Here is a 26,919-nt window from a genome sequence, read left to right on the forward strand (position 1 = left end):
TGGAGAAATAATTATTTTAATTATAGTCATGAAAGAATATATAAGATCTTTTATGTAAAATTTATATTACACTTGACATATAAATAATTGGTGAATAAAGTATCTCATGAAGTTTTGTGTTTTATCTTTCCTCCATAAATGTAGCGACAGGCTAAGCAATGGTAATCTCGCAGAGCATGTCTCTTTCCTCCTTCTATTCTAGTTTCTTAAGCCCTAGTCTTCAGGTGTCCTGGAATATTTCAGGTATTGGATGTATTTTGATCACAATTTCTTGTGTCTCCTTATGAAAATGTGTTAATTAAGACAAAGATATCTAGAACATTCCACTCCACTCCATTATTTTAAGGGTAAAACGTCAAGAGGAGACGATTTACTCTAGCACCTATAGTTACACAATGTGTGGTGATGTTAGGGTTGAGCCCCACACCCTGGGCCTGGGCACAGAGCGTAGCACAGAGGCAGCACAAAAGAGGAAGGTGTCTCTAGATCTAGTCAATGAATTTCCAAGTAGTTGGAGGATATTTTTGATGTGATTTTGTACCAAGTATCTTTTGTCTTATTAACATCAAAGGTTTACCTTTACCCTAATGAGAGTATTGATGTTCAGGAAAATTATAAGTTTTTCTATAAAAGAATGGAAAAAAAGTAGCTAAAGTTTACATTGAATCCTATATTTCCTAATGAATGTCTAGATGCTATACATACATTAATGTCTTTAGTTCCCATCAGAAACCCACTTAGGTAGATACAATTACTACCATTTTTCAATATGGGAATCATTACTAACTCATAATACAAGGTTAAAAAAACATAAAGTGTTAGTGTTAGAAATAAATATCAGGCTTTCAGAGCTTCAAAACTAATTAAGTGAAAGTCAATTGTAGTAATTAATTCTAAATGAATAAGGTCTGTAAGCTGACTGGCTTACCCAGCACAAACAAGTTACAATTCGTGATCGCTGTTGCACTGTGGGGCACTAGTCTCTGTGGCTTCCTTTAACTTCACTTATGATTTTCTCTCTTAATTATCAAAAAATTGTAATTTGCATAACAAGAGCTTCTGATAAATTTCTGTTTCTTTTATAGAGGGTCATTTTCAACATCGTTAACTTCAGTAAAACCAAGAGTCTTTATAGAGATGGGATGGCACCAATGGTGAAATCTACCAGCAGACCAAAATGGTAAGTAACCCATGTGATGTGATCCATTTCTGAGCAGAAAATTTGACTTGTTGCTTAAATTTACCTTTTGCATAGTTGGAGAACAACTTTGTTATATCTGCAGATTATGAATCAGAGGAGTTTCTAGATGACTATTATCTGGTCACTATGTACTATATTTTCAGAATGTTGGGAACTTGTTCCCAAGCTTAGTAGAAACAAATTTTGTTATGGGGCTACTTATATAGTATGATTTTTGGTAAAATTTTTGTCTTATATTAATTTATTATGTATCATTGAAAATATACTTAAAAGTGAACCTCTACCCACTCTTCTTCCTTTGATCTACTTTAGATATTGATAATGTGTAGGAAGACATTGGAAACTATAGTTTAGCCCAACCTATAATGTGGTCCATATGCATCCCAGCATAGCTGTGAATGTAGCCAAAGTCATTTGTAGATGACAAGGTCATGTCACAAAATGGTTGGACACTCTGGATGTATTTCTGTTCTTTTCTTCTTTTCTTCATTCCTTCTATTTTGTGTGTGTGTGTGGGGGGGTATTCTCTATAAATATTGTATTTGTATGGAGTTTTATTTGTCCCATCACTATATGAGGAGGAGAGGAATTGGATATGACTGCCTACTAATTGTAATGATGATATTAATAGTAATAATAATAACTACATGAATTATTGAGACCTCATTCTTTTGCCAACATTTTCCCTTTATAGTTAACATTTTCATACTTTGTGAGAAATATTTTAAATATAACAAAAACTGAGAAAAGTTGATTGGAAAGTTGTATCTAGATGAAATTAAGTATTCTCAAAGTCATAAAAGCTAAGGGAAGGATCTAGTTATTTATATATTGCCTCACAGAGCCTTGGAACTGCTTCATCCTGTCCTCCATCTATTCATTTATTCATTAAACCAACATTTGTTGAGACTGACAAAATGAGATTTTAAAAGACAGAAACCAAGTATTAGCCCTCTGTCACATAGTAGGTGTTAAGTAAATGTTTTTGTGAATGAACTGAATTCTTTATGAGAATTTATATGTAATGCACCTGGCACTTGCTAAATGCTCAACAAATGTCATCTATTATTAATAACATGTAAAATGCTATACAAATGCAAGGAATTGTTAATATTATTCTAGCTTTGATCCTTGTTCAAATTTTAATGACTAGTGAGATGATAGTCTCCAAATGTCTGTATTTATAGAAAACTAGCATTTCATAAATATTGAATTTTTCTTTTATCTACAAATGATGCTTGATAATTTTCTATAAATGCTAGCTTGAAAAGCTCAGGTTTATAAAAATGCAGACACTTGCTAACAGTCATAAAAACTCTTTATTAAATGGTAAAAATATCTCTCTGGTCATGTTTTTTACCTTACTGCATCAAATCAATTAAACAGCTACACTTTTGATCTCTGTCTGTCAATAAGTCTGAGCAAAGGGCAAGGCTTCACTGTAAGTCTCTCAATTGAAACCAAGAAGACAGTAATATAGGCAAGCATGTGTGTCAGTGGATACTTCAAGTCAATAAAATATTATGTTTCTGTCCATAGGAACCTTTCAAACACAGTAAAACCATGCACTTTTCCAAGTTCTAGGTTAAGATCTTATGCAACAGCACTAATTGCTATCTACCTTTCTAAGTGTTAGCTTTGGATATTCTCTCTCTCTCTCTCTCTCTCTCTCTGTCTCTCTCTGTCTCTCTCTCTCTCTCTTCCCTCCTTTCCTTCTCCCTCACTCCTCCTCCTTTTTTTTTTTTTTTTCTCGGGCTGGGGATGAACCCAGGGCCTTGCGCTTCCTAGGCAGCGCTCTACCACTGAGCTAAATCCCCAACCCCTCCTCCTCCTTCTTTTCCTCCTTTTTCCTCTTCCTTTTCCTCTCCTCTTCCCTTTCCCTCTTCTCTCCTTCCTTCTCTACCTTTCACACTCCCAACACCTCCCTATCTCTCAGATCTTACAGCTAAACATTTGATTTTGTTACCTGCTCCATATCTTGTCACTTAGGTCCTCTCCCCCACTTCTCTGTCCTCTTGACAAGATTTTGAATTATTAATGAGTCTTTACACTTGAAATATAATACCTGAAAATTTAGTACCTATATCCAATGTTAGCAGGTCTTTGTAACAGCAATTAATATCCAGTGATTGAACTTTTTAGTATGAAATAGCCTGAAATTTTAGCACAGAACAACTTAGCAAGTCAACCTGTATCTAATTCCTCCTTCTACTGACTGGAACTTGAATGTGAAACTTTTCACATTGTCTTAATTTCCCTTTCTCTTAATCTAGATACTTATATATTTATTTTTCAGGACGTTATTTAGCATTGTAATGTTCTGTACACTATGTTAAGTGTTAGGGTGCAAAATGGACATGAATATGATATGCAAAGGAGATTTTATAGAAATTTTATTAAATAATCTCCATAGGTCCTAACCATTCCTCTAATTGCCAATATTTTATATTGAGAATCTTTACTGTTCCCTTCCTGTTCTTCCCTGGATATTTTTTCTGTCAGTTATCCAGACTGCATCCTACCTTCCAGGAAGTATTAACTCAAATTTCCCAGTGGCCATAAGCATTGCCTGTCAAAACATTAGATTTTACTGATTTCAAGGAAATTATCACAATTCAGGCTTTTAGAAAAATAGCTCAATTCAAGCCTAGCAAATCATCTGCAGATTCCCACAGTAGAATATCTTCATTGCTGGCTTAATTCTATTTTTCCCAGTACTAAGACAGGAATAATAATTAACACTTTCTGGAATTTCACTAATTTCTGTAGTAGCAAATAGATTATGAGTTTGGGGCAAAAACTCTGCCTCAGGATAAATGTTAAGGTTTTATGTTTACCTGGATTTTTATCCTCAGAAATAGTGAAAAAATAGTATGTCTTCACTTTTCCAAGTAAAACATTCTTGATGTGTCTCATAAGGACCTCTAATTGATTCCTAGACTTTTGAGTTTTAGCATGAACTTGGAAATCTGCTAGTTATAGAAAGCAAATGAGCAAAAGACACATCTAAGAACACATTTTGCAAATACATGGTCACTCAGTGCTTTTCTGTCTTAAGGAGATAAAGTAAAAAATATCTGGTAGCAAATGGCAAGTATGTAAGAAATTTTCAGACTGCTTTAGTATACTCTAATTAATTCTGTTATACTCTAACCCTCTTAAGGACAATGACTAGAGTCTATAGCAGTAGGATTTTAAAATTATGACTCATCAATGTTCCCTGATGGTTCCAGAAGAATATATGAAAACTTACATTTCTAGACATCTGAGATCTATATCTTTGCATATATTGAAATTGGGGGTAGAAATACTTACATAAGAAGTTAATGGTGATACCAGCCAGAAGCTTATGACCCAAGTGTATTTTTTTCTACTATATTTAATGCATGGAGAAGGTGGATATGGGGACACAATAAGATGAAATGTGTTATTGTACGGTCTTTTGCTAATCTGAAATACCTCTAATTACCCTTCCCAATGCAATAGATTAAGAAGATTGGAATGAACTTTAAAGTAATTTCTACTCGATATTTCATTGTAAATATGAATCCCGAGATGACAAATATGAACCTGATCTGATTTTTGGTGTTGCTTTTTTGTTTGTTTCTTTGGGTGGGTTTTTTTTTTAGGAAAAGTATGTTTTTAATTATTCACATAGTATCCTGTCATTCAGAGACAAAATGTCTGTGTAGTTAAAGTAAAATTCATTGAAATTTTAAAGTTCCATCACAGATAACCACTAATAGCATCTATCCTTCCAGATTCTATTTATTTGTTCTTGAAATACATGGCTCTTCTATCTGAGCATTTACAAAACATCCATGTGAATTAATAAATGAAATATATAGTTCAAAACTTTTTTCAGATAAATTTAGAGCCATAAAAGATTAGCAAAAATGTTCTTACTTCTTAATTATGCTCCCACATCTAATCTAGAGCTTCCTTGGACCCATCGGGCTTGGGAACAGGTGCTTTGTTAATTTGATAGACAAGCCATTTGGTCCACTTTAAATAAAGTTCTAGACTTTAAACCTTCTACTCACAGTATGTAATAGTAATTAAGGTTCTACCCTGCTTTAAGCCCTTCCCTTTAAACTTTGTTTTAGGGCTGGGAGTCCATGGTTGAGTACTTGCCTAGTTTTCATGAGGCCATGGCTTTTCTCCTAAGTACTTTGAAAATATTTAGACTTTCTGATTAAAAGGTCCAGTCTTGAATCAGATTCTTATTATTTTATAAATAATAGTTATTTCAAATTTGCACGATAATGGTTCATTCATAGATGCATTGATTATGTTGAGGTAGAGGACCTTGTTTCCTTGGTGTGCTACATCCCCTCCAGTTCTTATGCTGTTTCTACCTCCTTTTCTGCAAGGTTCCCTAAACTCTGAGGGAGAAGTTTGATGGATACATCCCAGTCAGGGCTAAGGGTTTCACGGTCTCTCACTCGTGTACAATGTCTGCTTGTGGGTCTATGCACTTGCTCCTTAAGTTGTAGGATGATGCCTCTCTGAAGATGGCTGAGTGAGGAGCTATAACAGAATGTCATTAGGAGTCATTTTATTGTTGGTTTTAGAGCAGTAGAATTCAATTTACTGAGTCTCTGGGCAATCTAGTCTCAGGTCAACCAACCAGTGTTATATATGGGTTCCATCTTGTGGAGAGGGCCTTTAAGGCAAATCAGATGTTGGTTGGTTACTCCCACAAATGTTGTGTCACCATTGCCTTAGTGTATCTTGCAGGTAGGGGCACCTTTTAGATCAATGGGTTTGTTGCTGAGTTGATATTTATACTTCTCTTTTGATAGCATGAAGAGTATCTTTACCTTCCTGAACCAAAGACTGTACAACAGTGGTTCACAACCTGTGGATCATGATCTCTTTGAGGGTCAAACAACCCTTTCACAGGAGTCACCTAGAACCATTAAAAAACACAAATATTTACATTATGATTCAGAATAGCAGCAAAATTATAGTTATTCAATAACAGCAAAATACTTTTATGGTTGTGGGGTCACCACAACACAAGGACCTATATTAAAGGGTCACAGCCTTAGGAAGGTTGAGAACCATTGCTGTAAACCTAACCTCTGTGGTCCTATGGATTGTAGCTTGATTACCATTGACTGAATAGCTTATATCCATATACAAGTAAATACATACCATATTTGTCTTTTTGGATCTGGTTTACTCACTCAAAATGATTTTCTCTAGTTCCGTCCATTTACCTCTCAATTTCATGATTTCATTTTTCTCTTTGTTATGTCTCCCTTTCTTTTCTTTTTTGTTATCTTTAATCTTTTTTTACAGTCCAGTCTCCCTTTCTGCCTGCCCACAGTTCCTCATCTCATTCCTCCTCTCCTGTTTCCAAGAGGTTGTCCCTATCCCCACACACCCCTCATACTTCACTAGGCCTCCTCATTTCCAGGGGCCTCAAGGGTCATTTCCAGTCTGGATCATAACAATTTCGATACTTGTCTCCAAAGATGATATTGCCTTTTCTACATGGGTAGTCATCAAAGCTGTCTGTGACCGGATGGGCCCTCCAGTCTTTTTCTGTTTTGTAGAATCCCTATTTCTATCTCAACCAAAAGAACAGTCATCCAGGTCTTTGTCCTGTGCTTGGATCGGTGACATCCACTTGAATTCTCCTGTTACCTAGAGATTCTTCTTTGAGACTCAGAGCACTGAGCAGATTCTGCCTCAAATTCTGCATAGCCTAAACCTTTTAATCTGTATGGATTGCTGGGTTCATACGGTAAGCGTACAGTGTTGATATTTAATCCTCTAAAAAAAATCCTTAATGGAGTCTTCTGTCACATTATAGAGCAGATTCCCTAGGAAAGCAGTGTAGAGTGGCGACTTAGGAGAAAGGCTCCGGTTGATATTGGGTTTCCGAGCAACCCTAGGAGCAGTGGGAAGGATGAAACGCAATTGGAGGTGTCCTGTGCTCATAATTACTATGTGAAGTTGTTGACACATTTCCTTCCAGATTGTCTGTTTCATCAGCCCAGCTGACTGGTTTTGGGACATAGGCGCTTCCTCCACCAGTTCTCCCATCCTCAGCTAGAAGGTCTGTTAGGGAAATGGTCTTCCCCTTCTTCTTTTTTTGTTGGGAGATGGAGAGAGCAGTTTTCTCATATTTTATGAAGATACAGCATTGTACAAAGTTCAGCTTTGTTAAATCAATTTTTATAATCATCTCCTAAGCTAGAAATTATTGAGTTAGTGAATATAAGATCTTGCTACATACAGTAAGAAAATAAAAGTGTCCTTGATTTAAAACAATAGCCATCAATTTAGCATTATATCAGAATTGCAATATGCATTAAGCATTAAGAATTGCTATTGATACAATCCACAGACCACATGAAGCTCAAGAGAAAGAAGGCCAAAGTACAGATACTTTAGTCATTCTTGAAAGGGGGAACAAAAATATTCATAGAAGGAGAGATATGGAGACAAAGTTTGGAGCAGAGACAGAAAGAATGACCATTCAGAGCCTGCCCCACCTGGGGAACACTCTCTCTCTCTCTCTAGATAGATAGATAGATAGATAGATAGATAGATAGATAGATAGATAGATAGATAGATATATATATAGTTATATATACAGCTACCAAAACTAGACAATATTGATGAAGCCAAGAAGTGCATGCTGACAGGAGCCTGATATAGCTGTCTCCTGAGAGGCTCAGCCAGAGTGTGACAAATATAGAGGCAAATGCTAGCAGCAAACCATTGAACTGAGAATGGGGTCCCTGTTGGATGAATTAGAGAAAGGACTGAAAGAACTGAAGGGGCTTGCAAGCCCTAAGAACAACAATGCCAACCAACCAGAGCTTCCAGGGACTCAACCAGTACCCAAAGACTACACATGGACAGATCCATGGCTCCAGCTGCATATGTAGTAGAGGATGGCCTTGTTTAGCACCAATGGGAGGAGAAGCCCTTGGTAATACCAAGGCTGGACCCCAATTCCCCCGCCAGTGTAGAGGAACATCAGAGGGGCTGGGGGTGGTTAGGGAAGGGGAACATCCTTTTTGAAAAGGGGGGAAGGGATAGGGGGCTTATGGATGGGAGACCAGGAAAGGGGATAACTTATGAAATGTAAATAAGAAACATCCAATCATAAAATGTAAGTACTGCCATTGAAGGGCTGGAGGTAAGGCTCTAAGGTAGAGTAGTACAGAGCTTGCTGAGCTTCTTGAAGCTTGATTCCTGCAACTGAAGCACAGAAAAGACAGATGTGTCTACTCTAAAAGGATCCTGTGATTGCTTTTTTATTTCACTTAATTTTGCATTTCAAGAATACTAATTTGCTGCAATAAAACCAAATTTCAAAATTAAGTTCCAATGTACAAAAGGAAAAAGAAGCATTGCACACTTCTGATTTTTGGATTAGACACGGGAGGTGAATTTCTTGTCTCTAGTACTGCTGACATCGTTTGTCATTATTTGTGAAGCAAACAAAGACTTGGAGAGATAGAGAGAAGAGGTGGAGTGTTGTTGTAAAAATATAAAAATAAAAAGGTATAGTTGTCTTTTACCCTGCTAGGTCCGCACCGCGGAATCACATCCCAACTCTGTGGCGGCCCATTGTCTCCTGCCGATACACACTTTCCTACACTCAAACCCTCACATAAAAGAACACACAACACAATAATCTTTGACCCAATTGGTAAGATATAGTTGCCCACTTAAACATACAAAGCCTGGTACCATCCATCCCTTAGAACATTAATAACAAAGAGCAGAATCTTAACATCACCTGCCATGGCTTCTCCCCTCTCTCTGTCTCCTGTCTCTTCCTCTCTCCCCTCGTCTCCTTCTCTTCCTTCAAACTTCTCTCCCGCCCATCCTTCCTTCTCCTCCAATGACAGGCCTCCTTCTATCCTGTACCTGCCTCACCTGTGACATCATCCTACATTTCACCCTTTTTGTCTAATTAAAAAAAAACTTTTCTCTCAAATATAAGCTGAGCACAACTACTATCATTTTGTAATTAAGAGCATAAAATATATCTAACACCCAGTCAACACTTTATCAGTTAAACAGAACATTTAGTTATCCATTACAGCTTAAGAAAGGCTTAAAATCTGTATTATATCTTGGCTAGCTTGTATACTACCTGATAACTATCCAATAAAATATGTATATTTAGAGTTAAACAGCCTGATAGACTATGAGACTATAATGTCTTCAACCCCGTCAAAAATCTGGGAATGACCAAATATCTATACACATAGGAAGCCTAACGCGGCTTCCAGAACTGAGAGGTTGTAGAGACAAATCTCTACTAGCACAGTCCCCTGTTAGCAACATGTGAGCTCAAGTCTTCAGCCTTCTGACCCAAAATCAACTGACAGACTCTGGAAATGCAGATTTTGAAGGGCTGATCACCCTGTCTTGGCAGAGTTTATCAGTCAACTATTCTGCATAATTTGTCCTTTTCTGGACAGTACTAGTCTGCAGATGAAACAGGCAGTTTTGTGTAGTGGCTGCCTAGCCACAAAGTATTGCCTCACCTGGAGGTAGAGATGTTCACATTCTTCATTAATTCCACCAAAATAACTGTTAGGAGCAGATATATCTCAGCAAAAGATAAATAACTTTAAATCTCAAATTTTGTGGATTTCTGACGTTTTTGAAAACCAACTCCCTCTGTACTGTTGTCTCCATATCCTAAATATCTTGAAATTACTCTTACAAACTTAGAGCCATGACTTTGTTATTTGAATCTTAACTCACATGTGTAATCAACTCAGAAGTTTGTAATGACAACAATAGAAGAACTGGCTCTAAACCTTGTACTTTTAAACTCTTTAACAAATAAATTCTACATCAAAGCAAAGATATGATTTTAGCTTAGTTACCAAATGAGATTATGACTGTACAATTCAATCTAGCTAATTCCTCCCTGTTAAGTTACAACCAATTTTAAATTCCTCATAAAAACAATTTTAGGATAACCACTTTCAGCCCCCCAAAGTCTAGGGAATTGGGGTGACAACTCCTCCATAACTTCTTCAAGCTGTACATGGGCGTTGAGATATCCTTAGGGGTAGGGAGTAGGAAGAATGAAGCAAATGCTGTAGCTGATGTGTCCTGACTGGACCCAGCTGAAAGTTCTTGAGACCAGGATTCCAAGTAGGCACACTCTGTAAAATACAACTCTGAAGACAAAAGTTTAGAATCAAGATATCTTTTTGTTTGATTCTCCTGAATAAATTTTTCAGGTGGTCTACCTCTATCAAATCTGATCAGTATGACTCTGTGAGGTTTCCAGAGCCTAATCACACTTTTTAAAAACACAAAGACAAAATCTTTCTCCCAAAATACTGTGTTCCTTAGTCTGAAACCAGAAAAGCTTGTATCATGTACATAATATAACCATAAAATTCAAAGTCACACCCATCATGAAGACTAAACAGTTTTTTAAAAAGGAAGTAAGCTAAACAATGAGCCTGATAGGCTTTTGTACTCTATGATATAAGGAAATTAACCCAAAATTCCCGTGGAGCCCACGTTAAGAGAATCCGAGCTTCCTGTGGTGGTAGATGTCAAAAGAAACTACAAATCCTTGCTAGCCGGCATCAACGAGCCATATGGCCTTTAGTGGGGTAATTCATAAAACAAACCAAATACCTTTTATCAATTCCAGTATCAATAAGCAACACATCAAACCAGGACTTTAGCCCAAAATATCTCAATCTGTTAAGCTCTCTACCTGGAGCCACAGATTTTTCTTTATCCTTAATAACTTCTAAAATATATGCCTGCATTCACAACTCTCTACTTGGATTTAGTGACTAATTTTTCCCTATCTACGTTCTGAACCGTGAATGAAAATCCCCACCTGATTCAGGTAATCTCTTTACTCTCTTTTTTCTAAAAACAAACTTAATCACCTTTTAATAATACCTGTAATTAAGAAGTAGCTTGTCTAACTAGGATTTCAACCCAAAATTCCCGTGGAGCCCACGTTAAAAAGAATATGAGTATCCTGAAAGACTTTCTAAACAACTTTCTTTAAAAAGCAGCTTATAATCTCGGACTCTCAGATCTGCCATTACTTCTCACACAGCAGGGGACCTACAGCCTGCCAGCCCAGGTGGCTTCCCCTTTCTTTGTTTGAATTCCCGCACTTAAGATATCACTTGACTTAACATGATGCCGGCGGCCTCCTCTTACTTAGAAAACAAAAACTTTCTCTCAACTCTCAGGATTACTAGTGGATTCTTGCCCATCACTTTGGCGAGCCATCTGTTGTTGTAAAAATATAAAAATAAAAAAATAAATATTATTGTCTTTTTTTACCCTTCTAGGACCGTGCCATGTGCCCCAGATATCTGCTAGATATCTTGCAGGAAACACACCCACTTTCCTACCTCAAACCCTCACATAAAAAGAACACATAACACAGTAATCTTAGATCCAATTGGTAAGATATAATTGCCCACTTAAACATACAAAGCCCAGTATTATCCATCCCTTGAGAATATTAATAACAACCTATAAATACACAGAACAGAATCTTAACATCACCTGCCATGGCTTCTCCCCTCTCTCTGTCTCCTGTCTCTTCCTCTCTCCCCTCGTCTCCTCCTCTTCCTTCAAACTTCTCTCCTGCCCATCCTTCCTTCTCCTCCAATGACAGGCCTCCTTCTATCCTGTACCTGCCTCACCTGTGACATTATCCTACAGCGGAGCAGTGAAGATCCAAGTACATAAGAAACGATTCAACACAGGATAGCTAGGTCTCCTTTTGCCTGATGTGTGCAGAAATGGCTTCTGGGGAAGCTGGTGGCCTAGAAATGCCAAAGAGAACAGAATTCTTTCTACATGCTCTCAAAAGGCATTTCTTTTCATTTCTTTAAGAGGTAGGAAATTAGTCTAGTAAAACATGTGATCTTGAGATAATACTGACTCAATCCATCCAAACAATATGACTAGAAAATGTGTCTTCTTAACCAAGGATGAGTGGAAAACCTAAACTCTCACCCCCTACATATACTTGATAATGGCAAAGCAGAGTAGAAAGCCACGATTTAATTTCTTCTTAACAGCAATCCCTTCCTCCTCCTTTTCTGTATATACAAATGGGTAGCATATGTGCACTCTTCCCATATAGGTCAGGGTGTATGGAGACCAGAAAACAGCTTCATGTGTCATTCTTCAAGCACCATCTGCCTTTATTTTAGAAAAGTCTCTCTCATTGGTCTAGAACTTAATGAGTAGACTGGACTGTCTATCCAGTGAGCCCCAGGGAACTGCCTATCTCCTTCCCAGTGCTATAGAGTGGGTGGAGCAATAGCCATTACCCAGTCTAAGAAATAGGAAAAGAACAGGTTTAAATGAAAGCAGACAAGCTTTGGGGCTCACAGAGCTATAGTGATTATTCTAACATCCATGCCATCATAGTTGTTCCAGAGGGAGAGGTAATCATGGTTTGGGAAAGAATGTTTAAAATGACTGAAATCTTCCTGAATTTGAGAAAAGACAAATATATTTGAGAGTCCATGTAAACTCCAGACAGGATAAAGCTAGGAGAACTCCTGTCAAGAAATGGCATAGTCAAAAATTCTGAAAAGTAAGGATAAAAAAATGAAAACAGTGTAGTTGGTTAAGAATAATTTAGGGTTACATGTCTGAGACCACAGTGACCAAGTAAGGTGCCATAATTTTTATTTCAAATGCTAAAAGCACTCTCAACCCACATCCATATATCTAGCAAGAATCTTCTACAAGAATTAAGAAGAAATGAAGATATTCAAAATGAAGCGAAACTAAGATTGTTTATTACTATCCCTTTAGAGCAGATAGTGCAGCTAGGTCTTCATGTGGGTCTTCTAACAATTGGAACAGAGGCTGTCTCTAACTCACCTGTCTGCCATTGGATCCCCTTCCCCTAACTGGACTATCTAGTTGGATCTCAGTGGGAGAAGATACACTTAGGTCTATGGCAACTGGCTGTCCTAGGGTGCAGTGGTACACAAGGGATGCTTCCTCCTCTTTGAGGAGAAGGGGATAGGGTATCAGGAGAAGGTATTTGTAAGGGTGGAATTGAGAGGAGAGGAACAAGGGCAACAGGGGAATAAGACTGTGATGTAAGGTCAAATGAATGAATGAGTTTCTTGCTGCAGAAAGGCAAAGAAGGACTTTTAAAATATCAAGAAGAAACAACAGAAATAATGATAACATGGACAAAAGTAATAGGGTTTAATTTTTCCGTGTTTTCAAAGGCATTTGTTGTAGAAACAAAAATAATCTCATTATCTGACATAGATCTTCCCATATGATAAAGGAGAGTTTAAGACAGTTATACATGAAAAGTGTGCCCATGCAATACACAAATGTCAAGACTGATGTTGCCAGCAGGATAATACTGCTGTAGACTAAAGCTAAAATGAACTGCAAAGGTGATTGTGTTAAAGGGTTGATCTCCAACTTGTAATACCAAGAATTGATGAAAATTGAAGCATTGCTTAGGGGGAAAGTGCTTTGATCTTGGGGGCATGCTTTTCTCTTTTCCCCTTCCTTTGTAGGCCATGAGGCAAAGAGCTTTGCCCTTTCCCTTTTTCTTGCCATTATGTACCAGAATCTCCACTAGTGACTCCATCAAATGATAGACTGAAACCTACAAAATCATGAACCAAAATAGAACTTTTTGTGAATCCATGATCTCTGGTGTTTATTATCCTGTAGAAGACAGACTAATACAAACAGGATGATGAGGGAGAAGGGAACAGGAATTACGACAGTGATGTAGCATCTGAATGACCTTTGTGCTGAGGCACTACTTATGTATGTTGAGTGTCATTGAAATTACATATGACACAAAGATATAGAGCTCCAAATACAGCTGTATAAATATGCTGATGTATGTTTCCTTGTGTATATGTAAGTTTTTGTATGGACCTATCCTGACATTTAACTTGGGTGTACAATTGTTGTGCTGTGCTGCATAACAAGCTTCTTCCTTTAAGAAAACATCCTGTTTTACCAAGTGGCTACAACATTTATATTCCCAAACAATACCAAATCTTTTTTACTCTTATATTTTGTACCCATGTGTGAGTGTATGTGTGTGTGTGTGTGTGTGTGTGAGTGTGCATGAGAGAGAGACAGACAGACAGACAGACAGACTGACTGATGAAGTCAGAGAAGAGGAGGCAAGAAACTTTTCCGAGGGGATGAGTTTTATGTATGCATATATGTAGTACATATGTATGCATGTAATTATGAATAACTATGAATCATATCATTTTTGTATGTGTACCTGTGCCTCTTTCACAACTCTATCCAAGAACTTCAGTCTTCATTCTCCCAGACAGTATTGCTGGCCTATCTGAGACAGATCTTGCTTGTTGATGAGCCTTTAGCCAATCACAAAATCTAGCAGCTGCCAAGAAAAGACTGCTAGCAGTTTTGGGGACTCCTGTCTTAAGAAAGATGACATCACTAGGAAAAGTGGTCTGGGATTGGTTCAGTCTTGGATTTCAGACTATCAATGAGTCAGTAAGCATAGTTGTCAAGAATTTGGAAGGAGATCAACTTCTTTCCCAGCTATTCCCTTTGGTTGCCTACATCTTTCTGGAACCAATTTCAGAAACTATGTCTTACCACTAATTTATTGAGCAACTAAGCCACCCATATGATCTTCCAGAGCTTATGTTTCCTCAGTCACAAAACAGAGCTAATACCATGCACCGTAAAGTTTCAAAGTAAGAATTAAAGCTGCCTGGTTCAACATAAGCTTACAGCCATACAAGTTACTGACTTGCACTAGGTGAAGTACCCAACAGAGGAGAGAGAGAACCTGTAGAGACCATATACAGAGGTTAGGAATGGCCCTGATTGGGGGATGGGGCCACCTACCCATCTCAAAAATATTAACCCAGAATCCTTGTCTAAAGAAAATGCAGGGAGAAAGAGTGGAGCAGAGACTAAAGGAAGCAATCCCTGTCCTACCTAGGGATCCTTCCAAACCCAGACACTATTGCTGATGCCAAGAAACACTTGCTGACAGGAGCCTAGTATAGCTGTTCCCTGAGAGGTACTGCCAAAGCCTGACCAGTACAGATGCTCACAGCCAGCTATTGGATTGAGCATGAGGACCCCAGTGAAGGAGTTAGAGGAGGGACTGAAGGAGCTGAAAGGATATGAAACCCCATAAGAAGATCCAATAATACTAATCAATCAGAATCCCCAGAGCTCTCAGGGACTAAACCACCAATCGAAGAGTTCACATGAGGGAACCCATGGCTCCAGCTGCATATGTAGTAGAGGATGGCCTTAGCTAACATCAATAGGAAGGGAGGCCCTTGGTCCTGGGGAAACTTGATACCCCAGTATAGGGAAATGTTAGGGCAGCGAATTGGGAGTGGGTGAGGGTGGGGTGGGGAAGGTCTCTCATAGAAGCAGGGACAAAGGGGGATGGCGTAGGGGGTTTGTGGAGAGGAAATCTGGAAGGAGCATAACATTTGAAATGTAAATAAATAAAATAACCAATTAAAAAAAAAGAGTTACTATCTTGGTCTGGTGATGGAGCTCCAGTCTCAAAAGCATCAGCTCAATGATAAAATGCTAACAGAGTCTGCCTGAACCATTGCTCCAAACCCCAGCACTGAAAAAAAAAAAAGATTACTATTAATTTCTTTCATTTCTTATAAAACACTACATTAGTTCTAAAGCTTCATGCTTGTGCATGAAAGTTTGCTGTTATAGTCATTTTAACCTATTCCTAGAATCTTTAATTTGAGAAATAAACTTAATAAAGATACATGGGTCATAAAATGTATTGTTTATGCTTTGGCATGTGATCAAGTATATGAGAACCAATAAAATGATTTCACTTGAACTGTAACAGACTTTTCTTTAATAATATAGAGGAAGAAAGGGAGAGAAAATAAAAAAAAAAACACTAAGCTCATCAAATAGCACATTGTAAAACTCCAGTAATTTAAATAAGAAACTGAAATAGATATGATTATCTCCCACTCAGTCTACCGAGAAGAAAAGAAACAATTAAGATGAATGTGTTAGTGAGAATATTATTTTATTTCAATATTTCTATGATATTTACTCCAATTTCATAATGAATAGAATTACTTAGTGCAACTGAAACTGCAAGATGGGATTTTATAAGAGTAAATTGTTGAAGATAAAGGCAGGTATCTCCTGCTCAAAGTGGAGGATAGATTTTCCTGACAAAAACAATAAAGACGTGACATCGAGTGTTGGGAGGTCTGTGGTGCTCAGTAAATCAACAGTGATAAAGTCCACAGAGAATCTAGATTTTGACAAGTTTCTCTTTCCAAACTGGGTATTATAAAAAGATTCCTTTTACACCTCTTCTTAAGATGGTGTGTGGGAGTGTACAGAAGGTGGTAAGAGAGCAGGGTTAGGAAGGAAGAGAGTATCATCTTTGAAGTTCTTACTAAAGAACATAGCATTTCAGAGTCTGAAGTTACCTTAAAGATCACATGGCCCAAACTTTCAATGAACAAATGCTAAACATTAGAAGGAGAAAGTTGTTTATTAAGAGACATAGAGCAAGACAGACAGAACTGTGTCTGAGATGTCGGTCTCCCCTCAGCCAAAGCTATTCTTCACAGACTAGCTACAAGAATAGCTTTCTTGCTGCCTGAAGAAGACGTGCAGAAAGACAGATCCAGGTATGAATGCTAGTGCTGTGACCCATCTCTAGCCTCTCCCCAACCCAACTAATCCCAAACCTGACACAGTCAAGGCTGTGTCAGGACTGTCATTCAGCACATGCGTATCCTGTTACAACGGAAACAGCCTTCAAAGGTCTAGACCCAAACACTGACAAGGCTATCTCTGAATCCAGGTGCTTCTTCTCATCAGAATTTTATAGGTGACTCATTTTCACCAACCATGTCCTCCACTCCACTCTCTGTAGCTATTTCTGGAGCTTAACATTTGCTGAGAAAGATGGCTGGAACCAGAGGGTTTCTTATTGTGTCATCAGTTATTTCTTTTTCTTACTTATTTTTTTATTGGATTTTTTAATTTACATTTTAATGTTATCCCCTTTCCTGGTTTTCCTTCCAGAACTCCCCTATCCCATGCCCCCCTGCTTCTATGAGGGTGTTCCCTCATCTACCCACTCCTTCCCACCTTCCTGCCCTGACATTCCCCTACACTGGGGTATTCAACCTTGACAGGACCAAGGGCCTTTCCTCCCATTGATGTCCAACATCCTCTGCTCTGTATGCGGATGGAGCCAGGAGTCCATCCCTGTGTTCTCTTGAGATGGTGGTTTAGTCCCTGAGAGCTCGGGGAGAGGGGGTGGGTTGGTTGATATTGTTCTTCTTATGGGGTTGCAAACTCTTTCAGCTCCTTCAGTCCTTTCTCTAACTCCTCCATTGGGGACCTCGTTCTCAGTTCAATGTTTGGCTGCCAGCATCTGCCTCTGTATTTGTCATGCTTTGGCAGAGCATCTCAGGAGACAGCTATATCAGGCTCCTGTCAGCATGCACTTCTTGGCATTCACAATAGTGTCTGGTTTTGGTGTCTGTATATGGGATGGGTCCCCCAAAGAGACTGTGTCCAAGTGATTTTACTAGGCTGGAATTTCAAACTGACTTTATTCTCTCTTCCCTTCCTTGTCATTTTCTGGTGTCCCCTTGACCTTGTTCCCTATGTTTACCATAAAGTCAATGTAGTCAAAGGATTTTGCTATAGATAGGCATTCAATAAGCCATGGTGTCTGATTCATAGGCTGTGAATACAATTGTAATATGCCTGGATTGGTTGGATAGTCAGACTGCTGAGGAAGTTCTCACTCCTCCTAATGCTATGACCCTTCTTGTAGTCCCTTATGTTATGGTGACATGCAACTATAAATTTTATAATTTTAATTTTGCTGTGTTATGAATCACAATATAATATGTAATATGCAGATTTTCTTAGGCAACCCTGTTTAAGGGTAGGTCAGCTCCCAAAGGGATCACAACCAACAGGTTGAGAGCTGCTAGAATAAAGAGAGACCAATTCTGAGTAGGTGATTAGGAAAAGGATCACTGAAAAGGTGGCATTTGAGTTGAGAGAATGAGTAAAAACTTGCTAACAGAGCAAGTTAGAGAAATGGGGTGTAGGCAATGAAAATAGCATTGCAAAGGCAGGAGAAAGCATGCTATACTCAGAAAGTATGGGTGGTTGGTACGTAACTCAATGGTACATGCCAGAAAATGAGGAAGATAAATGAACCGTGGGTCATAAGGCTGGCATCTGTTTATAGAGTGGAGCAAAAATATTGGTCACTCTGTCTCTAGGTGGAGACAATCTTTTCTTCTTTATAGTACTCTAGGACTGTGGCAGAACCAATCTAGGTCAATGCTGCCTGTCTCTTGTATTACTATAATGACTTTCTAATGAGGATCCCTGTTTTTATTTTTGTATCACTATAGTCTATTCTCCATAGCTGCCAGGATGATTCTTCCAACACAAGATAGGTCATTATGTACCTCTGCTCCCCACACCACTTCCTACTTTTCTTCTTGATCAGATTTCCAGCTGTACTGGCCTGTCCTGTCCCTCAAGTGTACCAGATATGCTTCTGCATTGGGGCATTGTTATGGCTGCTTCCTTTCCCTGGGGAGCTCAGTTAAGGTACCCATACAGCCAACTTCTGTGACCATGCTCAGAATTCTCCATAATGCATGCACCATAGTCATCATATGGAAAATGTTAAAGCATTGCTTCTCCAGAACTCTTGGTCCTCCTTAGTGCCTCTCTACTTTTTATATTTTGTTTGCTGTCCTTATCAATTAAAATCTATTAGTTATTTGCATTTTGCAATTTATTGTTTATTGTCTGTTTTATACTATAATATAAGCTCCGTGAGTATAGGATCTTTGTTTACAAGAACCTAGAACAGTGCCTACCATATGAGTATCCATTAAATACTTACTGCATGACTTCAATTCATATTTACTGACTGCCTCTTCTACATTCTTTGTGACAGGCAGTTTAGGCATGTAAGAAAATGACAGTGTTCCCTTATTCTTTAGTCATTTTCAGACTAAGGTATAAGTTCCTTATGTTTTAATACAGCCACATGAGAAGGTGCTTTGGTTATGAGAGACAGAGATATTACTTTGGATATGGGACTTCCTGTATTCTTCTTTTATTCTACTTTTTATTTATATGCATTTGTTTATTTATATCCCAAATGCAACCTTCTGGTTCCCCCATCATAGAGACCTTCCCCTTATCTTTTGAGAGGGTGGAGGCCCTCTGGGTATCCCCCTACCCTGGCCCATCAAGTCCCTGATAGATTAGGTGCATCCTCTCCCACTGAAGCTAGACAAGGCAGCCCTGTTGGAGAACAGATGCCACAGTCAGGCTACACCTTTAGGGAAAGCCTCTGCTATAGTTGTTGGGGATCCCGCATGGAAAATGAGCTGCAGATCTACTACATATGTTCTGGGGGACTCATTTCAGCCCATGTATGTTCTTTGGTTAGGGCTTCAGTTTCCGAGCTCCTAGAGGTCCAGGTCAGTTAATTCTGTTGATCCTCCTATGGGTTCCCATCCCTTTCAAGGCCTTCAAGCCTTCTCCCAACTCTTCTGTAAGAGTCCCCGACCTCCTTCAAATATTTGAATATGGGCAACTGCACCTGTTTCAGTCAGCTACTTGATAGAACCTCTTAGAAGACAGTAATGCTAAGCTCCAGTCTGCAAGCATTTCAGAATATCATTAATAATGTCAGAGATTAGTTGGGCCGGTTATTGGTTGGCCATTCCTTCATTCTCTGCTCCATTATTGTCCTTGCATTTTGTTTTAGACAGGGCAAATTTTGGGTCAAGATTTTTGTAGGTGGTTTGGTGTCCTTATCCTTCCACTGGGGAACTGCCTGGCTACAGGAGGTGGCGTTTGCAGGTTCCGTGCCCCCACTATTAGACATCTCAGCTAAAGCCATTGACTCCTGGGAGCCTCTCCCATCTCAGGTCTGAGAGACTTCCTAAAGATCCCCCACCCCTGGAAGATGCAGATTTCCATTCATTCTCCTGACCTTTTTGTTTTCCTGTCTCTCCCTACTCCTGCTCCCTTCCCCACTCTCCAAACAGTCCCCTTTCTCACCTTCCCCACTCTCCAACCAGTCCCCTTTCTCACCCACTTCCCTCCTTCTAAGTGTGATTCAAGCATCCTCCCTTGGGCCTTCCTTCTTTTTTAATTTCTTAGGGTGTGGTGTATCATAGGTAGTCTGTGCTTTATTGCTAATATCCTTTCATCAGTAAGTACATACCATGCATGTCTTTTGGGTCTGGAATACTTTACTCAGGATGGTATTTTCTAGTTCCATCCATTTGCCTCAGAAATGCATGATGTCTTTGTTTTTAATACCTGAATATTATTCCATTGTGTAAATGAACTACATTAGCTGGTTGTGTTGGTACCTGCCAATAGGATTTGCTAAAGGAGGAGAAGACAGGAAGATCATGAGTTATTCTTAATGTTTAAGTAGCAGGGTATAAGGAAAGGGTAAGGGACAGCCAATCTCCTACATTGAAGGAGAGATGAGTGCTTCAAGAGGTTATATATCTAAACTGCTTACATCATCATACTAAGGTAACTTGAGCTGAAGTTTGGGGAAAGAGCATTGAAGCCATGAATGTTAGTTTAAAGGTCAAGGCCTCCAGTGAAATCAGTATTTAGTTTTGTTTCTAATAATTTATTTTTTCTTCACTACATCATGATCACACCCCCTTCCCAGTCTCACCCTTACAAATCCCTCCTTCCATTTCCCTATCCCCTTCACAGAGAAGAGAAAGCCTCCATTGTGTACCACCCTACCTTAGTTCCAGCAGGACTAGGCATATCCTTTCCCACTGAAGCCCAACCAGGCAGTTCAGAAAGGGACAAGAGGACCAATGGCAGGGAACAGAGATGGAGATATCCCCTACATGAAGACCAAGCTGCACATCTGGTACAATTATGTAAGGGTCATGTGTTGGTGGCCCAGGATCTATGAGCACCCCTGAACCCTGGTTAGTAGACACTATAGATCGTATGGTGTCCAGGACTCCTCCGTCTTGCCCAGCTCTATCCCCCATTGATCCGCCAGATTTCCCTAGCTCTGCATGATGTGTGGCTGTGGGTCTTTGCATCTGCCTCTGTTTGCTGCTTGATGAAGCCTCCAGGGAGACAGGTTACCAGGTTCCTGCCTGCAGACATACCAGAGTATCATTAGTAGTCTTAGGGGTTGGCTCTCTCAAATGGGATGAGTCTCAAGTTGGGGCAGCCATTGGTTGAGTGTTCGCTCACTCTCTGTTTTGTCTTTATCCCTGAACATCTTGTAGGAAAGACAAATTTTGGGTTGAAGACTTTGGGTGGATTGATGTCCCTCTCCCTCCTCTAGAAGTCTTGCCTTGGTACCTGAAGTGGTATATCAGTCTCTGTACCCACTTTTAATAAGAGTGGGTATCCCCATAGACTCCCAAATACTCCCCCATCCCATGCCTCCAGCTGGTCTCAGAGATGCCCCCAGCAATTTCCATTCTCCCAGCCTCTCCTGCACTCTTCTCCCTCCCCACACTTGATTGACATCCTTTTCCCCTCCTCACTCTTTCTCCTGCCTAGTTCCCTCTCTCCATCCACCTCTGATGATTATTTATTTAATCTCCCCTTCTGAGTGAGATTCATGTGTCCTCCCTTAGGACCTCCCTATTACCCAGTTTCTTTGGGTCTGTGGATTGTAGCATCATTCTCCTGCACTTTATGGCTTATGTCCACTTATGAGTACATACCATACATGTCTTTCTGTCTTTGGGTTACCTCCCTTAGATTAATATTCTCAAGTTTCATCCATTTGACTGCAAGATTTATGATGTTTTTGCTGCTAATAGCTGAATATTTTTCCATTGTGTAGATATATACCACATTTTCTTTATCCATTCTTCAGTTGAGGGACATCTAGTTAGTTTCCAGTTTTTGGCTTTTATGAGTAAAGCTATTATGAACATAGTCGAGCCAAGTGTCCCTGTGGTATAACAGGGCATCTTTAGTGGACAGGACCAGGAGTGGCATGGATCTTCAGGTAAAACCACTCCCAGTTTTCTGAGAAACAGCCAAATTGATTTCCAAGTGGTTGTGTAAGTTTGTACTTTCACCAGCAATAGAGGAGCATTCCCCTTGCTCCACGTTCTGGCCGGCATGTGCTGTTACTTGAGGTTTTTATCTTAACCATTCTGATGGGTGTAAGATGGGGCCTCAGGAGCATTTTGATTTCAGTTTCCCTGATGACTAAGTCCACTGAACATTTAGGTGCTTTCCAGCCATTCGCAAGTCCTCTGTTATATACACTCTCTTTATCTCTGTACTCCATTTTTTAATTGTGCTATTTGGCAAAAATACAGGATAGTTAAAACAATAGTGTACCATAAAAGAACTTCTGGAGGAATCACAATCCCTAATCTCAAGCTCTACTACAGAGCAGTATTAACAAAAATTGAATGGTACTGGTATAGAAGCAGACAGGTTGATCAATGGAATCAAACAGAAGACCCTGAAATAAACCCATACACCTATGGACACTTGATTTTGACTAAGAAGGCAGAAGCATACAATGGAAAAAAGAAAGCATCTTCAAAAATGGTGCTAGTCTAACTGGATGTCTGCACATAGAAGAATGCAAATAAATACATATTTATAACCATACACACAACTCAAGTCTAAGGGGATTAAAGATTTTGACATAAAGCCAGATATACTAAATTTAATAGAAGAGAAAACAGATAATAGCCTTGAACTCATTGGTACAGGAGGGAACTTCCTGAACAGAAACCAATGGCTTAGTCTCTAAGATCAACAATTGATAAGTGGGACCTCAAGAAACTAAAAAACTGTAAGGCAAAGGCCATCATCAATAGGATAAAAATGGAAGCCTACAGATTAGGAAAAGACCATCTCTAACCCTATAGAGGGCTAATATCCAAAATATATGAAGAAATCAAGACATTAGACAACGAACTAATCAGCAGTTTTACTATGAGATTAAAATTGAATTGAATTTTGGTAATGTGATATCTTTTGCGAAGATGTCAATATTCTGTGGTTTAGTTCATTTTGTTTCTGACATGATCTTTCTATATAACTCAGACTGGCCGTGGGCTCCTATTCTTCCTTCCTCAGCTTCCGAGTGCTAGGTAGCGCAATGTTCAGTTTTGTAGTTTAGCTCTTGACTGTCTCCCAGAGATGCATATTTTAAAGGATTTGTCTTTAGTGGGGCTCTGTTGCAAGATGGTAGAACCTATGAGAGAGGCAACCTTGTACGTGTCCCTTCTATCAGTCGTAACAGGCCTCTGAAGGAACCTGGATTGTTTTCTGCCTGGCTATGACATAAGTGGTTTTGCCCTAACACGATCTTACTGTGAGTTGCTATCATGCAACAGGCCCAAAGCAGTGGAGCCGATAATAAATCATGACTGCTTCTCAAAAATGATGAGCCCCAAATACCTTCGTAAGTCGACTTTCTCACATATTGCACTATAGGGACAGCAAGCTGAACAGCAAACATACCATGTCATTTGTATTTCCACTGATTAATAGGATGTGTGATGTCATATATTTCATGATAGAGTAAACAATTTAAGAAATGAACATAATTGAGGTATAAAATTTCTCATTTTTGGTGTAAGATATTTTCTGTAATAAGGTTAAACTACACCAACCTGTGAGCTACTTGGATGAATCAACTTTTACTTTAAAAAAGGAAACACATGATGAGAAATTATGTATGCACCAGAGAGAGTATACTCTGGCAAAAGAATGAAGTATGGCATTTTCAAACACCTGAGAATTCAGGTAAGATACCATTGTGATAACTTACCTGGAAAAGGGTAAAGGATGAACCAGAAGTGTGGCAGAAGGAATAGTAAGTAGGAAATAGATCGATCCATCTTAGCCACATATAGATTTTGGCTGCCTACTCTGTACCAGAGAAACACAGATTTATTCATGGTTTTCTGCACATAGTTTTGATTGTCTATCACATATCTAGCAGTGTTACATGTTCAGAGGATAAAATCGTGAGAAAAGCAGACTTGATGTCTTTGTCAATATAAAATGGATAAAATGGCAGACTGGGCAAATACTATTTATATATTCTGCCCCGAGTCATACATTTATAAAATATCGTAAGTACTACTACTAAGTCCTAAAATTCAAATGCGAAGGTCTGAGCACCAAGGCAATGCTATTAGAGTATTGGTTTTAGGGGAGGTGATTAGGTTTTGCTGAAGCCCTCATGAATGGAATTGATGCTGTTATTAAAGGTCACCTTGCATCTTTCACCATCTGAGGACTATGTAGCAGGTGGCATCTATGAGCCAGGAACTGACCATTCAAAGGAATCTAAATTTGTCGGTGTGTTGATCTTGTCTTTCTTAGCCTCCAAAACTTGGAGGAATAAATTTCTGTTTTCGTAAGGTTCCTATAAAGGGAATTTTGTTATAGTATGTTGAAAGGCTAAGACGCTATAAAAAAGGTGTTCATATTTCAAAGGCAGAAATTTCAATTTAAGAACAGACTCAGTTACAAGGGGTGGGGGATAAAAAAAAAAGCTTAAGAAGACTGTTATAACCTGGACCCCTGGGAGCTCTCAGAACCTGAGCCACCAGCCAGAGAACATACACGGGCTAGGACCATCACTATCACTGCCCACCCCACAGGCATATCTGTAGCAGACTGGCAGCTCAGTCTCCATGGCTATCCTGTCTGACCACAGCGGAGAGGATGCACCTAATCTGGCATAGACTTGAAGTGCTAGGGTGGAGGGATCCCTGAGGGGGGTCTGTTTTCCACACTCTCAGAAGAGAAGGAATGGAGGAGGGGGAAGGGATTCTTCAGTAAAGGAGGGACCAGGAGGGGGAACAGCATTTTGAATGAAAACAAACAAATAAATAAATAAATTTTAAAAAGAGGGCTGCTATTATTGTCATTGTATCTGTGTGCCCACATGAATGCATGAGTGTTGGCAAGTGTACACACATGCACAGGTGAGGCTGAAAGTCCACCATGATTATTACTCCCAAGAATGTTATCTTTTGTTCATTAATTAATTTATTTACTTTATATCTGGATTTCAGCTTCCTCTCCCTTCTTTCGTCCAAGTCCCTCTCTCTTATCTCCCCTCCTCCATCCCTCCTCCTCTTATTCTTCCTCTCTTCCTCCTCTTCCTCCTTTTCCTCCTCCTCCTCTTCCTCCTCTGCTTCTCAGAAAAGGGGAGGCCTGGAGAGATATAGAGCCTGAACCTGCCATCATCTGTAATCAGGCAAGACTTCCAATGGAGGGACTGGGACACCAACTCGGCCACAGAACCTTGTATCCATAATTTGCCCTACCTACAAGATGTACAGGAATAAAAGATGGAGCAGAATTTGAGGGAAAGTTCAACCAATGACATGCCCTGAGAAGGAGCCCACTCCTGACACTATCAATGATATTCTGCTATGCTTGCAGACAGGAGCCTGGCATAACTGACATCAGAGAAGCTTCTGCCAGTAATTGATGGAAACCGATGCAGAGACCCACAGCTGAACATAAGTTCAGCTTGGGAAATCCTGTGGAAGAATGGGAAGAAGGATTGAAGGAGTAGGAGAGGTCAAGAACATCATAAGGAAACCTACAGAATCAACTAACCTGGGCCCATACAGGCTCATAGAGACTAAACCGCCAACCAGAGAGCATGCCTGGGACTGACCTAGAGCCTCTGTACATAGCAGCAGCTATGCAGCTGGGTCTTCATGTGGGACTCCTAAAGGGAACTACATTGCCTGCCTAGGGATCCCTTTGCTATCTTGTTTTCTGAGACTGGATTTCTCACTGGGACCCAGAGCCCACCAATTAGGCTAGCTAGCTGGCCAGTGACCCTAAGGATCCTCTTGTGTCTGTATCTCCATCTAGCATTACAAACATGCGCCAACACGGTGAGCTGTACATGTAGGTGCTAGAGTTGAAGTCGGGTCCTTATGCTTGAGAATCCAGCACTCAGCTTACAGAGCTAACTCCTCAGTGCCAGTTATTGTAGATTATTTTTAGAGTCTAGCAAAGAATAGTTCTATTTATAGAGATGAGATAAAATAATAAGTAATGCTAAAGAAAATACAGCTTTAAAATAAGGCAAGGCTATGATATGTCCATTCTTTCTGTGGAATATCTAGGTAAAAGAGTCCAGTTGGCATTTCTGTCTATATCTATAGATATCAAGAGAAAATATTAGGGAAAGATATAGAGATTTACTGTTATTAACACAGATAATGTTTCAGGCCACCTCCAGAGATGTAGAAAAAAGAGAGATGAGACTTGGACTGCTTTCCACAGCAGCTCCAACTGGCATAATTATAGATCGCATTATTAAATCTTCAGTGTAGTTCATAACAGATAAAAGCAGTTTTGCATAATTTCCTAATATCTATATCTTTGTGTGCCTTGATCCTTTTATTATAAACATTTGTTCAAGCTAAGGATTATAGGCAGTTGTTTTGTCAGGCTCTCAGTACTTTGCATCTGATCTCACTATATATTAAAACTAGAAATATGATCAGATTGAAGATGTTTGGTATCCTTAGACTACTTTTACTGATTATTTCCCTGAAAATTTCTGAAAGTTCAAAGGTAAGGACATTATTACCCCTTAAATCTGGACCTCACTTCTAGCTCTCCTTGTTTCTTGCAAAGACACATGTGCT

General features: G+C 39.3%; 1 protein-coding gene across 1 annotated transcript in view; it reads left to right on the plus strand.

Moving 5' to 3' along the window:
* Positions 1 to 26,919, plus strand: part of Agbl4 (ATP/GTP binding protein like 4) — a 1,249,712-nt gene that overhangs the window by 555,377 nt on the left and 667,416 nt on the right. Inside the window, exon 4 of the mRNA XM_032900331.1 lies at positions 1,086 to 1,180. Within this exon, the coding sequence (XP_032756222.1) occupies positions 1,086 to 1,180 (95 nt within the window). The remainder of the gene's footprint in view (positions 1 to 1,085; positions 1,181 to 26,919) is intronic.

This window comes from Rattus rattus, chromosome 1, assembly GCF_011064425.1.
Source record: "Rattus rattus isolate New Zealand chromosome 1, Rrattus_CSIRO_v1, whole genome shotgun sequence".
Classification (NCBI taxonomy): domain Eukaryota; kingdom Metazoa; phylum Chordata; class Mammalia; order Rodentia; family Muridae; genus Rattus; species Rattus rattus.